We start from the raw sequence: 16,743 nt of genomic DNA on the forward strand, positions 1-16,743 counted from the left end.
TAAAGATGAAGACATTTGAAAACAGTGATCATGATGATGATGTACTTTATAACTTGGCAGAATATATTGTGATCTGAGATTTGCATCAGCATAACATTATCTTATAAATGACAACATGAGTGAATTTTTTCATTGGATTCTCTGGATCCAGATCTCCATGTCACCAATGTCAGATTGTATGACAATGAGTAAGTTTGTTAATTGTACCAAATTTCACTGACTTCATGATATTTAAAAGACATTAACATTCTTAATTCTTCACTAATCCTGTTCTCAGAATTAAACAAAATAGCTGAGTAAATGACACATAAATAAAACATCAATATGAACTTCTAATAAATGCTCTGAGCTCTAGAAGTCAGAAAACACAAAATGACCTCAATTCTTTCCCTCTAGGAAAAGATAGGTAATGTTAATTTGTCAGAGTGCTTGCATCCTGCCAAACAATTAAAATTAACTTGTCTAAATTATTTCTATAGATAGTTTTATTTATTATATAAATTTTATTTTATTCTGGTAACTAGTTATTACAAGCACATACTTATGTTAGATTTAATTAAATTTATATTTTCTGCAAATCAATTGGTGCTTATAAACGGAGTTTCACCTCAAAATGGACAACATAATGCCTCCCTTTATTCTCTATGTTGCCTTTAGGGCTATCTTTCTAAAAATAGGAGAAAAACACACATCAGTCCCTGTCTCAGAAATTTTCAAATTGTCCTTTATGCCTACAGAAAAACAATAATTTATAACATAATAATCTGAACAAGTTCAGTTTTGTTCACACAATAATTCTGTGCATACCATCATTGTCTTCTAGTGAAACTACTTGCCATTTCTCAGATACATTTGTATATCATACCTCCTTATTTTTGCTTGGAAATTATTTCCTTCTTCTCTATCCTTTCACATTCACTGAAAATTATTTACCTTTCCAGAATAATACTACATTTAATAGTTTGATTAGATCTTCCATAGTCCTATCCAAGAGCAGATTAATATGCTATATATTTTTAAAGATTTTATTTATTTATCTGATAGAGATACAACGAGAGAGGAAACCCAAGCAGGGGCAGTGGAAGGGGGAGAAGAAGGCTTCCTGCAGAGCAGGGAGCCTGTTGTGGGGCTGGATCCAAAGACCCTGGAATCATGACCTGAGCCAAAGGCAGACGCTTAATGACTGAGCCACCTAGGTGCCCCTACACACAATTGTTGTATATCTAATAATTTCCCCAACCCCCAAGGTATGCTGATTAAATGTTTTACCATTAACCCTGAGAAAACTGAAGATATATATTGCATTCCTGCTTCTTTTTAATTAAATATGATAGCATAATGACTAGTATGAAGTGTGATATTTAAATAATTATTGAATAAAAGCATTTTAATGATGATCAGATTTAATTGAATTATCTTTTATGTTGTCAACACAATCTGCTTATTCTTTTATTATAATAATTATTCAATAATTTCAAATGTAGTATCGGAATTTTTATTTCCACTAATCATTAAAAATTGCCTCATAATTAATTAAAAAATTCCAGATGTTAAAGTTATGTTTTAAAAACAGTCTATAGTGTGGAGGGAAGGCAAGATGGTGAAGTAGGAAATGCTGTTTCAACTTGGTCCCCTAACGTGAGCTGATTATCTACCAGATCACTCTAAACACACATGAAATCAGCCTAAGATGTAGGATTATACACTTCTGGATCTCTACAGGGGTAGAAGACACCAGTGGACAGGTACAGTGGAGTGAGAACGTCGGACTGATATCAGAAGATAAACAAAAGGGAGAGGGAGCTACCAGAAGTGACACATTGGAAAGTAATACACCAATACAAGAGTGCCCTATAATTGGGAACCAGCATTAACTTGCAGTATGATTAAAAACACTCAAAAAGAGCAAAAGACCTTAAAGGGAAATTGGTAGAATTATAGACTAGATTTGGATTCCAAATAATAATCATTATCACATTTAATTGGCAGCTCATTGTGGTTTAAGTTTTGGGTTAAGGCTTTGCATGCATTGTTTAATCCTCAGAGCAACTCAAAGCTTACCACTGTTTTTATTCTCCATTAAACTAATGAGGATAGATGGAAACTCAGACAATGCACTTTAAAACTCCAATGTCATAGAGAAAAAATGCCAGAATCAGGAATTGTTTTTTATGTATTAACCTATTTATAACTAAAATTTAGTGATTTTGTACTTCCAAATTTAAATCAATGGAAAATGTGAGTTGGATTAAACATGAAAACTAAAACAATATAAATAATTTAGATGAAAGGAATAGAAAAGGACATGGTCAAGAGTCAAAGATTTTCAACTTATAAAACCTGGAGAAATATGTTTCCCTGTTGATGTGAGCAAATATTTATTTATTATTCATTCATTCATTCATTCATTCATTGTATACTTTGGCCTTTTAGGGCTGAAGATAGCATCAAAAACAGGCATGGCTTACTTGCAGAATATCAATAGAAACCATTGACCACACTGGATTCCTGTGGATTAACAAAAGTATCTATTTCTACTCTAGGTCAATAATGCTTATTCTGAACAAATTTATTATTGTCAATATATACCTTCTTCTCTCCATGAAATGGATGATGGTCCCCTTTTGTATTTGTCCTCATATACACACATTAATGGTCCCAGTTCATAGAACCAACACAGACCAGGACTGAACCAATGTCATTAGCACTGGGTAAGGTATAGGATGCTCCAAGAAGAGATGAGAAAAGAAATCTCCAGGTACCCTCAATATTTTGTTCTTAACTCAGAGACAGTGAACCACAGGTGAATTACCCAATATTTTTGCAAAGTTTCACCATTTTATAAAATTCTGTTTTATATCTTGGGACTGAATTTCTCCCTCACATCTAGCTTCACAAAAATTGATTAACAATTAAATAGATAAATAGAATTTTTACATGGATAGGTAAAAATTATCCAAATGAAAACTGAAGGTTTCTTTTTCATCACCAAAGAAGGTTAAGTTTATATTTGAGTGTATATTTCAGTGGGTAAGATCACATAGACTGGAAGAGGACTGTTACCTTATAGATTCATCCAAAAATACTTGATAACAGATCTCTGATTCAGATGAAATAACCAGACCAGGGCCTTTTAATATAATTTAAAGTATATTTAGCACTCAGTATTTCAAAATTTAGTTATTACTCATTTTAATATGACATTAAACATATTATTTTAAAGATTTATTTATTTATTTGACAGAGAGCATACACAAGGGGAAGGCCAGAAGGAGATGGAGAAGCAGGCTCCCCATGTAGCAGAGAGCCAGATGTGAGGTTAGATCCAACGGCCCTGGGATCATGATCTGAGCCAAAAACAGATGCTTAACCAACCGAGCCACACAGGTGCCCTAATATTAAAAATATGTTAATTGAACTTCAAATAGCAACCATCTCATCTTTATTTTCCTGTTTCAAGTCATGTCTCATTCAGAATAAAACTCTCATGTTCTTTAAAGTACTTTACATATTATTCAGTTTTCATGTATGTTTGCCATACTTGGTATTTTACCCAAAAGGATATAGCAGAAAGGTTAAGAACAATTTGTTAAAGGTTAGACAGTCTAAGTAAGATAAAGGAAACTTTCAATGTTTAGTATTTGTGTGGCCTGCTCCTGGGCTCCCAGGGAAGCTACACTTTCATCAAGTTCAGGATGGATTCACCAAATTCAAAACATGTGCTGTAATTCTGCCTTGAGCACACACAGTACATCTGCTTCATTAGCAAATAACCTAAATAAATAAATAAATAAATAAATGGGCGCCTGTGTGGCTCAGTGGGTTAAAGTCTCTGCCTTCAGCTCAGGTCATGATCTCAGGGTCCTGGGATTGAGCTCTGCATTGGGTTCTCTGCTCAGTAGGGAGCGTGCTTCCTCCTCTCTCTCTGTATGCCTGCCTTTCTGCCTACTTGTGATCTCTGTATTTAAAATAAATAAAGTATTTAAAAAATCAAACTAAAGATATAAATAAAAATCTCCCTAAATTCTGTTCCCATACCTCCTAAGCTTGCAAACTTGATTACTAAAAACAAAATAAAGTTTGCGATTTTCTTAAATATCCTTCCTTATGATAATTTGCAATTCCTGATGTAACTATGTATATCCCTGTTTAAGTATTCATTCTCTCCAGAGCACTCTCTCCTTTGTGAAGACTGTGTATCCCAGACAGCCATCCTCATTTGGGCTCAAATAAAACTCTCTCTCTCTCTCTCTCTCTCTCTTTCTTTTTTTTTTTCTTAGGAGTTCTAAAAGTTTTCTTTCATTTTGCATCAAATAGAAACAATCCTGGCTCTTCCTCTTATGAGATATGCATTCTTGGCCTCTGTTATTCTTCTGTCACTCCACTGTTTTCATATCAACTGTATACAGATGAAAATGTCAAAGTCCCATCATGTTTGTTACAAAATGATTATAGATATAAGCAATGACAAGTGTTACATTATTGTGCTATCAGAAAATAAGAAATGGGGCACCTGGTTGGCTCAGTGGGTTAAGCCTCTGCCTTTGGCTCAGGTCATGATTTCAGGGTCCTGTGGTTGAGCTCCACTTCTGGCTCTCTGCTTGGTGGGGAGCCTGCTCCCCCCCCACTACTTGTGATCTTTCTCTCTGTCATATACATAAATAAAATCTTAAAATAAAGAAAATAAGAAATAAATATAGGGATTCTGAAGGTGGCTTATAATATTTGATAAAATAATTTTTTTCTATTGGTCTGAATAGCTACACATAGATTAGTCAGTAAATTTAGCATATTATTAGTCCATTAAATTTAAGAAATTAATAATTCAGGTTTCAGAGCTTAGAGGAAAAACCAGACTGCATATGGTCTCAAAATGATTTTTATTTCCTCTGTTTGGGTAACAGGGGTAGAGTATGATCTCTGAAAATTCAAAGAACTATTATGAAACATAAAGTCATCAATAAATTTAAAGACATTTTGGACACTTTTACTAGATGTACCAGGTCAGAATAGTCCTCACAGTCATATATACATGTAAAAATCTGGTTATGCATGAAAACAGATCTATCCAAAAAAGGAATGTAGTTGAGAAAATACTGAAGGTTTTTGGTGGGAAGTAATAAAAAGAACAAGAACTTTCCCCCACAGAAAGGGGAACTCTCTTACACTGTTGATGGGAATGCAAGCTGGTCCAGTTACTCTGGAAAAAAGTATGGAGGTTCCTCAAGAGTTTAAAAATAGAGCTATCCTATGACCCAGCAATTTCACTACTAGGTATTTACCCCAGAGATACAGATGTAGTGAAAAGAAGGACCATATGCACCCCAAAGTTCATAGCAGCAATGTCCACATTAACCAAACTAGGGAAAGAGCCCAGACATCCATCAAAAAATGAGTATACAAAGAAGAGACTGTGTGCATGTGCACATGGGCACATGCACACACACACACACACACACACACACACTCAGGAATATTGCTCAGCCATCAAAAAGCATAAAATCTTACCATATGCAATGACATGGATGAAACTAGAGGGTATTATGCTAAGGCTGTATAATATCTAATATTTTTTTTCCATTTCATATCATTTTTGGAAATAAAGAATTTTCATAAGAAATATGAAGCTTATGGAGCTTTAATGGCAAATTTACAGCTATACTAAAATAAAGATGCACTCCTAGATCTTCTAAACTTATGTCCAATCTTTTCACCATTGTATGACAGCACAACAAGTTAGTTCATGCAATTTTGGAAATGTGATTCTGAAATTGAAAAGAAAATATCAGGCAAGCAATTGATTAAATTCTTGTTTTTAGACACCAATGAATTATTCAGCGGTCCCTGAATATGCAGTCTCAGGATATTCTGTTGGACATGTTCCCTCTGAAGGCTTTCCACTATTATTAGCCCTGTCAGCAGATATTTCTGCTCACATATGTTTCAAGAAAGATAGCATATTAGTTAACTACTAGTGAGATATGCAATTCTTGTATTCTATTTCATATATATGTGAATTATACTCAAATAAGTTTCAACTCAAAATGGTAATATTGAAATACCTGAATATATTTACTTTTCTTACCCTTTTTTTTCTCAATCAGTGGCTCCCGTTCAATGGAGTCATTGATTGAAGAACATGCATCAGAAAATTACATCCATCTGAAGAATAGAAGATATTGCCTGGAAGTCAGAACTCTATCAAAATGGAGTTCTTGCTACTAAGTTGTAACAAATCATCACACATATCACTAAATTCATACACAAACACACACACACACCTCCTAATAAAGCACCCAGATCATCTTAATTCCCAATTGCTCACTTTCTGCAATATCTGTCATCAAAGCAAGATGAATAACTGCATTGTAACTGAGTTTATGATTCTGGGCCTCACCCAAAAACCTGAACTGCAAAGAGTTCTCTTCATTGTCTTTCTCTTCATGTACATTGTGGTCTTTCTTGGAAATGCACTGAATGTCATTGCCATCATCTATAACACCACTTTGCATACACCCATGTATGTTTTCCTTTTGGCACTGGCTATTGTGGACATTGTATGCACAACAAGCATTATACCAAAGATGCTGGTGACCATGCTAACATCAGGAAGGAGTATTTCCTATGAAAGCTGAATGTCCCAGCTCTTCTTCCTCACGTGGTCCCTAGGAGCTGAGATGGTTCTCTTCACCACAATGGCCTATGACTGCCATGTGGCCATCTGTTTCCCTCTTCACTACAGAACTATTATGAACCACCTTATGTGTGTGACCTTGCTGAGCATTACCACGGTGATTGCAGTAACCAATTCCTGGGTACACACTGGTCTCATCCTGAGGTTGACATTCTGTGGGCCAAACACCATTGACCACTTCTTCTGTGAGATACCCTCACTGCTGTCATTGTCCTGCAGCCCCGTTAGAATCAATGAGATTATGGTATATGTTGCTGATATTACCCTGGCCATAGGCGACTTCACACTCACCTGCATCTCCTATGGTTTTATCATTGCTTCCATTTTCTGCATCCGCACAGCAGAAGGGAAGAGGAAAGCTTTTTCAACATGTTCGTCCCATCTCATAGTGGTGTCCCTTTACTACTCCCCTGTAATCTACACCTATATCCGCCCTGCTTCCAGCTACTCATTTGAAAGAGACAAGGTGATAGCTGCACTCTATACTCTTGTGACCCCAACATTAAACCCAATTGTGTATAGTTTCCGAAACAAGGAGATGCAGATAGGGATTCAGAAAGTTTTTCCATTTCTGAAACATTAGTAGTTTCAAAAGGGAATGTCAGCTCTGTACTCCAGAATCATCTCCTAGAACATCTCATATTTTACTGATCATTTATAGATATTTCCTTCCCAGATTTCCCTATTCCTTCTTAAGAGTAACAATGTTTCATTCCATTATGAATCACTGTCTTAGCTCCTGATTTCTGAAATGCACTTACTTTCTTACCATTACATTACTGATTTACACTTACTACTTTATATATTTCTAAAATACTTTTTTATGAAAGCTTTCACTATTAATCACAGTAAATGTAAAGTTTTCCTCTCATTCTTATTCTATTCGCAGCTTTCTCAGTGTCTCCACAATTTTATAAATTTAATTTCAACAATATCTATAATGTAATATACATACTATCTCACATAAATATATATAATGATATATATCCCAACATCCTTCTAAAAATATGTACATTTTTCTCCTTCTTATATATGCATATACATAAGCATTTTCCTGTAAGCATATGTAAGCATTAAATATATTAACATGTATATGCTATGTATCTATTCAGAAAGAAAGTGCTTCTAATATTATAAAATTAATCAGTCTGTGAATCAAATCAGGTCTCTCATTCTGTAATAAGAAAATATATTGCATTACTTTGTGACATTTTGTGATGCATACAGTACAATTTTCCCTTGAAATCAGTTATAATTCGTGTTTCACTGTAACATTTTAAAAACACAGGTATTTTGTCATACTAATCTTCTTGAAACAATCTACTTCATGTCTTCATTGCCTTACTTAGAATTTACTTCATGAAAACAATAACCATATATTATTGTTGGCATGTTTTACATAGCCTGTGATGAGGAATTCTAAATAAATACATAACAGACAAGAATAGGAAGATACCTCTAATGCCTTATAGCTGAAGACAATACTGTATGAATGTGTAGGTGAACAAGCTGGATTTATTGCATGATGCAACTGGACATTGAAGAGGAAGCTAGAAATTATTTATTTGGGATTTTTTGGAGTACTTGATGAAAAATCACACAAGGATGATTTTCCCTAGATTGGATCAGAAAATGAGAGAAATTTGTTTAGGAGGCATATAGAATAAAAGTTGTTAAGCTGTGATAGGTAAATAAGTAGCAGTAGATCATATTAACTAGGAGAAGAACATACCTATCATTTCTGAGTTTTAGATTGCATTCATATTTTTTCCATTCTGAGATATGTCAATGGAGAGGCTTGTTTCTATCTTGCTCTATCATAGTGACTTTCTGATGTTGATGTTGTGTGTGTGTGTGTGTGTGTGTGTGTGTGTGTGTTTTGATGATGATGATCAGAAAAATTTCATGGTCTATCTGTTCACCCAGACAAGCTGAGCAGACATTAGTCAGAAGCTTTTTTTTCCCCTTCCATTCTCATTTCTTAAAAAAAAAAAAATTAAAGATTTTATTTTTTTGACACAGAGAGACAGAGAAAGATCACAAGTAGGCAGAGAGGCAGGCAGAGAGAGAGCAGGAAGCAGGCTACCTGCTGAGCAGAGAGCCTGATGTGGGGCTTGATCCCTGGCCCCTAGGATCATGACCAGAGCCAAAGGCAGAGGCTTTAACCCACTGAGCCACCCAGGTGCCCCCAAATTTTATTTACTTTTTAAATTTATTTTTCATTGTTCCAGAATTCATTGTTTATGCACCACACCCAGTGCTCCATGTAATACGTGCCCTCCATAATACCCACCATCAGGCTTACCAAACCCCACATCCTCCTCCCCTTCAAAACCCTCAGTTAATTCCTCAGAGTCCATAGTCTGTCATGGTTCACCTCCCCCTCCAATTTCCCCCAACTCCCTTCTCCTCCTCATCTCTCCATGTCCTCCGTGTGATTCCTTATGCTCCACAAATAAGCAAAACCATATGATAATTGACTCTCTGTGCTTGATTTATTTCACTCAGCATACTCTCTTTCATTCCTGTCCATGTTGATACAAAAGTTGGGAATTCATCCTTTCTGATGGAGGCATAATACTCCATAGTGTATATGGACTACATCTTTATCCATTCATCCATTGAAGGGCATCTTGGTTCTCTCCAGTTTGGGAACAGTGGCCATTGCTGCTATGAACATTGGGGTACAAATCGCCCTTCTTTTCACTACATCCCAACTTTGGGGTAAATGCCCAATAGTGCAATTGTGGGGTCATAGGAAAGCTCTATTTTTACTTTCTTAAGGAATCTCCAAGGATTTCCAAGGAAAACAGTGGTTTCCAAAGTGCCTGAACCAACTTGTATAATCAGGTTTTGAAAAAAGTTAAACAATCATTTGAAACACTTAAATGTATTTTCGTTCTGAATTTTTATTTTAAGTGGAAAAATTTTAAAGGAAACTAATTCTGGACTCCCACATCTCAGAATTTGTTTCACTGTTCCATATTATTCTTGTTTATCATTATATTGTGCATTGCATTTTGTAATATGTATATTTTGGACTATCTTGCATGATTTCTAACTAACCCATTATACTGGCATGTACAGCTCATGCAACATAGAAGAGAATGAACTCTGTGTAGCTAAAAATCTAGAGTGCTTACGTGTTTGTTATCCAAAAGAGAGTAAATACTGTGTAAAGTTGAAATTGTATCTTCCCCATATTTCTTGCACACTATCGTGTACCTCTTAGCATTGCAAACATCCATCTTAAATTATAAGCCTACTGAGGATTTTTTTTTATTTTCAAAATAAGAGATGAGTGGTTTCAGTATTTTTGTCATTTATATACTGATATGTGAAGGTGGGATGGGGAGAACTATGGTATAAAATGGATTTCCCTTTCATTGTATGTAGTACTTGATATAGTGTATAACAAATATTCAACAATTATTTGGGCTACTTGCCTTAGAACACTCTTTTTATGAGACTGGCATTCTGAGTTTGGACCTCAAGTGGATTATTTTTAAATTTCGTTGGACAAATATCCTAGTCCACTGAACACAAATGTAGACTATCTCTTGTTAACTTTCTAACATTCAGCTACAGATAATACAGAATACTACTTCTGTCGTTTTGAAACAGTAAATAGACTTATGCCCCATGCAACAGAAGTCTGGTGTGCAACAGTTAATAATGACTATATCCTCGCAAGGGTACCATCAAAGAACGGGTATCCTTCAAGTTTGTTTTTGTTGTTGTTTTTTGGGTTGTGTGTGTGTGTGTGTGTTTTCCTGCTATACCTAATTTTCCCTAGGCTTCTGTATTCCTAGGCATCTGAATCATGGCCCAGGCAGAATGAAGGCTAAAGTTGGAGGTATCAAAAGGCATGGGAATCTTTCTCCTATTTCAGTTTTATTGAGGTATAATTAATAAATAAACTTATAAGATATGCACAGTGTATCTCATCATTTTGTAAAATAAGAATCACTCAATATCCATGCACTTACATCACACTGGACATATCTATATCACTGCAACACCTCAAACTGTAAGCACTGAATAGAGGAGCAAATTTGGAGATCAGGCACTTGGCACCCCTGAACAAATTTTGTAGTTAATATACATAGAAAAGGGAAGGAGGTATTTATATTATTCCAATTACCAGTAGTATATAACAACAAATATGTCATAGGCACAGATTTAGGATCACAAAATTAATGGTAGTGTAACATTTCATGGAGAAAGGGAGAATACCAAGACTGAGACCACAGTAATACCAGCTGCAAAATGCCACTTGGCACAGTTATAAGGTTTGGCTTTAAAATTATGTCTTTAAAATTTTGACTACCATTAATATTTATTTTATATTTATATATTGTATAATATAAAATATTTAAATATTAATAAAATTGCAAGTTTAGGGAAAAGTGAGCAACATTTTAATAGGTTTAATATAATTAACTTATTAATGATGTACACATTTTGATCACAATCATACATAATAAAACTAAATCATTATTTTTTTCATAAGAGCAATATAAGTAAATGCATCTCCTTCTTTTTGACATATTATTTAATATTTCATAATTAGTGAATAGAAGACCTGGCTCTGCTGTGATTATTTCTTATACCAAGCCCTGCCCTGCTGCCATTCACTGGATATGACTTTTCTAGTGTATTATACTGTAATATTTATATTCATTGACTATAAGAGCTAAAAATGACATCTCCCAACATAATTCATTCCAAAATCGGGCAAATACATTAATTGTGGTGTTTACTAAACCATGACACTTCTCAGTATATTTCTACAAATATACCAACATGCTGTTGAAATTCGATCTTATAAACAAGTCAAAGTGCTGTAGGCTTGTTTTATTTAAAATGGGTAATCAACAGATTTGGACTACTTCTTTTGACAATTTAAAAACAGGTTAATTTTATCCAACAAAATCTCATAATGGTAGGCATATTTAGTAACATTGAGTCCTAATATTTAAAAACATATAACTAGCTTTTTTTTTTTCAAAAATAAGTTAATTTCACATTTGTCTTAAAAATGCAACCTCAGTTATCATATGGTTTTACTTACTTGTGGAGAATAAGGAATAACACAGAGGACACAAGGAGAAGGAAAGGAAAAGTGAATTGGGGGAATTTGGAGGGGGAGATGAACCATGAGAGACTGTGGACTCTGAGAAACATACTGAGGGTTTGGGATGGGGAGAAGAAGGTTAGGTGAGCCTGGTGGTGGTTATTAAGGAAGGCATGTGGAGCACTGCATGTGGTGCATATACAATAAATCTTGAAACACTGAAAAAATAATGAAATAAAAGAAAATAAATGCAAACTCTAGGGTTGTCTGGATGTCTAAGTCAGTTAAACCTCCTACTCTTGATTTTGGTCATGATCTGAGCATTCTGGAATGGAGACCTGCATCAGGCTCAGCAGAGGTCTGCTTAAAGATTCTTCCTTTTCCTCTGTCCTTACCCCTACTCATGCATGCTCTTTCTCTCTGTAAAATACATAAATAAATATTTTTAAGTGCAACTCCTACATTTTAAGGACAGTATGTGTGTTAACTTAACTTTGAACAAGGAATGTTACAAACATCTCTAAAAGTTTATAGCATTTTGGAATTTTTATTATAGTCAAATGTCTTGTATTATAATTGATCCAAGTGAGTTTAAAACAAAGTAACTTGACTCTGTTTATGTCATGTGATACAACCTAAATGCAAAGAATTTCAAAAAGTTTTTATGTGTTTTCTGTTAACTTATGTGATTTCAAGATAAAATACATCAAATCATCCATATAAACTCCTAATTTTTAACAAAAAAATTTTACAAGATTAAAAAAATACAAGAACTCATGGTATAGTTTACCTTTAAACTTTGCTTAATTCATACCTTTGCCCATTGAAAGAGTTAGATATAACAACTACTATAATAACAATGAACACTACCATCCCTGTGATTGTGGTATCTAAAAACTATTTCCTATAAAAAGAATCACAAGTCCTTAGAGTAATGATAAGCTACAGGCAAGAAGTAGAATTTGTGTATAACAATCTGGGAATTTGTGGTCACACCAGAAAACCTGAACGTGACTAAATAAGGTCATGGTAAATGAATCTAAGTAACAAGTTATGTTCTTCTACTGCCAAGGACTGGACTTTTGTGTACTAATATGATAGTTTCATAAGAGCAATATAAGTAAATGCATCTCCTTCTTTTTGACATATATTTAACACAGCAGATATGTTTAAATTAGTGAGTTTCAAATTATCCCAAAATGTTTTGGTGAACATTGGAAGATTTTAGGGAACAAACTCATTAAAACTATTAAAGAAAAAAAATAGTATTTTTCACTTCCTGTATAATCTGTATATCAGGAAGAGAAGGTTGCCAAATGATTGGATTATGTATGGTCAGTTGGTTGTCTTCAAGAAAGAGTTCAGCTAAGAAATGAAGAAGAAAGATATAATGTCAATAACATCACTTTGCATATTCTAATGACTGCATAAATCTAGGTAACAATTTTTAGAGTTTGCTAAAAATTTCAAAATAGAAAGAACCACATATATATATCATTCCAAAAAATGAAATCATCAAATGTTTATATATAACAATAAATTAATGGTAATTACAGGGTTTAGAGGAAGATGACATCATGAATATGCATCCAGCAAAATCCAGACTACAAGAGTCTTCCTAACAAACTACCACTTTCTTCAACAATAATAAAATGACAAAATTAAAAATAAATACGTAAAAAGATAAAGGCAAACTCAGAACAAAAGTATTTAGAGGCATTATCAATCAATTGCAAAGTACCTTTTTATTTATATCTTAATTCAGGAAAACACAATTTATAACTTAGGAGTCAATTATAAAATATCAACTCAAGGACACTGTGAATACGACAGAGTAGGAGGAACCTAAACTTGCCTTCTCCCACAGACACAACTAGATAATACTTAAAGTGTAAATAACTCAGAAAAGGATCTGATGACTAGCAGAATGAAATCCACAGCTAAAAGTAGAGAAGAGGGCACATTAAATATGGTAGAAAAGGTGGACATATGGTAGAGAGTTAAAACGGTCCTGACCAACTGACATAGAGATTCCAGGGGCATGGAGAAGGGAGAAAAATTTACTATCACACCAGGAATGCAACACGAATTCCATATTATTTGGCTTTGAAATCAAGGAGTTCCAAAATTCTTGAATTCTTACAACCAGCATGGCTTAAAGGCTGGAATTTTAAGTACCAATGGACTTGGCTTTCTTCCAAAATCCAGGGGACTTTAGGAAGCTGAGTTTCTACCCTTAAAAAGACAGCACAAAAAACAGCCGATGGAAAGAGCATAGAAGTAGATTTTGAAAAACACCTGGGATATATGGGAAGGAGAGTTATTTACTCGTTTCAGATTCAGATTTAGAGTGTGTCCCAGAGAGTCAAAGATCACAGGGAGACCCCTTCAGGAACGTAAGAGCTGGCAGCAGCCATTTCTCTCCATTGTTCTTCATCATAAACATAGGGCTACCTACAGGAACAAGTGCTGTGATGACATTCACTAAATAATTTTCCTTACATCAAGTCCTGCCCTTCTGCCATTCACTAGATCTGCCTTTTCTGGTCATACTTGCCTTATTCCTGGCACTGTGGGTTCCCTACCCCAAGGAGACCTGTGAAAATCTTGCAAAACAAGTCTCCCTACCCAAGTGTTTTGAGAGAATTTGGTCCTTTTCTTTGGTCAACACTCAGAGAAAATGAGTGCACCTAATTAAAACTGCAATACCCATCCAGGGTTTGCTGAACAGTAACAGACACTGTGGTGCTTACAGCCTCTGTAAGACCTTTGTGGAAGAGGATCAGAACATAAGTGGTGAGGGCACCATAGCCCCATGTGTGGGCACTTTGTGAAACAGGCCCAACCAGCCCTACTTCCTGCAGAAACTTCATATTCCCTATGGAAGGGGACCACCATGCATACTTTGTGAGCACTGTGGGCCCACCAGAATGAGCTTTGTGTAGTGGCAGCCCTCATCTCCAAAGTGACTACACATCCCTTGTGAAAGAGAACCAGAGTCACTTTATAAAAAGTGTGCATCGTTCCCACTACCTTCAAGATCAGGAGACATAGATGACTTCCATAACACCTGAAAATGGACATAAAGAGCTAGACAAAATGAGGGAAAAGAAGAAATTTTCCCAAATAAAACAACAGGATGAAATCGTAGTAACAGACCTGAGTGAAACAGATAAAAGTAATATACCTCGTAAAGACTATAAAGTAATAATTATAAGGGCACTCACTGGACTTGAGAAAGAAAAAGTAGAGGGCATCAAGAAATCAACTTGAACATGTGAGAGAAAATTATGCAAAATGAGAATAGACTTAGGGAACTCATTGACTGGATCAAGTGTAATAACGTTTACATTATGGGAACCCCAGAAGGAGAATAAGAAAAAGAAGAGAAGAGAAAAGGGTACAGAAAATTCATTTGAATAAATAATAGCTGGAAACTTCCCAAATCTGGGGAAAGAAACAGATATCCAGATTCAAAAGGCATAGAGAAGCACCCCAAAAAATTGACCCAAGGAGGTTCACACCAAGACACCTAATTAAGATTGTAAAAAGTAGTGAAAAAGGGATGCCTGGGTAGCTCAGTGGGTTAAAGTCTCTGCCTTCAGCTCAGGTCGTGATCCCAGGGTTCTAGGATTGGGCCCTGCATCAGGCTTTTTGCTCAGTGGGGAGCCTACTTCCTCCTCTCTCTCTGCCTGCTTCTCTGCCTACTTGTGATCTTTGACTGTCAAATAGATAAATAAATAAATCTTCAAAAAAAAGTAGTGAAAAAGAGAAAAAAATTAAAAGCAGCAAGAGAAAAGAAAGTTACATATAAAGCCCTGTAAGGCTATGAGCAGATTTTTCCAACAGAAACATTGTAGGCGAGAAGAGAATGGCATGGCATAATGAAAGTGATGACAGGAAAAAATCTGCAGACAAAAATACTCCATTGAACAAGGTTATCATTCAGAATAGAAGGAGAAATAGAGCGTTTCTCAGGCAAACAAAAAGTAAAAGAGTTGATGACCACTGAACCAGTCCTAGAAGAAATGTTAAAAGGACTCTGTATGGAAAGGGAAGGCATCAAGAAATAATATGAAGGGGCATCAGGGTGGCTCAGTGGGTTAAAGCCTCTGCCTTCGGCTCAGGTCATGATCCCAGAGTCCTGGGTTCAAGCACCACATTGAGCTCTCTGTTCAGCGGGTAGCCTGCTTCCTCCTCTCTCTCTGCCTGCCTCTCTGCCTACTTGTAATCTCTGTCTGTCAAATAAATAAATAAAATCCTTTAAAAAAAGAAATAGTGTGAAAAGTAAGAAACACAAATGCAATATAAATATTTCTATAAGCATCAGTCAAGGGGCTCACAAATAAAAAGATGTAAAATAGGGCAGAGTTAGGCAGAGTAAGACAGAGTTAGACAGAGTTAGACAGAAGTAAGTAGTTTCAAGCTTAAGCCACCATCAACTTAATATAGGCTTAATATAGGCTGCTATACACATGGAAAGATAAACAAAATTGATAAAACTCTAACCAGAACTCAAATAAACAAAATCAGAAAGGATAGAAGAAACATAACAACCAACATCCCAGAAATACAAACAATTATAAAAGAATGTTTGAAAAATTTGCCAACAAATTGGCCAACTTAGAATAAATGGATAAATCCCCAAAAAATAAACTAGCAAAACTAAAGCAGGAAAAAACAGAAAATTTGAACTGACCAATTATCACCAATAAAACTAAATCAGAAACAAAACAAAACAAAAATTCCCAACAAATGGAAGTCCAGGACCATAGAGTTTCTCAGGGGAATTTTACCAAACATTCATAGAAGAGTTAACATCTATTGTTTTCAAATTATTCCAAAATATAGAGAAGAAAAAAAATATTTTTAAACCATTCTATGAAATCAGCATGACTCTGATACCAAAACCAGACAAAGACACCACAAAAAGGAGACCTACACTATAATTTTCCTGAAGAGATATATAAAA

General features: G+C 35.0%; 1 protein-coding gene across 1 annotated transcript; it reads left to right on the top strand.

Moving 5' to 3' along the window:
* Nucleotides 1-6,353: 6,353 nt before the first annotated feature.
* LOC116861109 (olfactory receptor 13G1-like) lies at nucleotides 6,354-7,277 on the top strand. Its single transcript, XM_032847590.1, is given in 1 exon segment — nucleotides 6,354-7,277. A coding segment is annotated over 1 exon segment (924 nt).
* The last annotated feature ends 9,466 nt before the right edge of the window (nucleotides 7,278-16,743 follow it).

The sequence above is a fragment of the Lontra canadensis genome, unplaced genomic scaffold (genome assembly GCF_010015895.1).
Source record: "Lontra canadensis isolate GAN:19392208 unplaced genomic scaffold, GSC_riverotter_1.0 scaffold190, whole genome shotgun sequence".
NCBI classification, from domain to species: Eukaryota; Metazoa; Chordata; class Mammalia; order Carnivora; family Mustelidae; genus Lontra; species Lontra canadensis.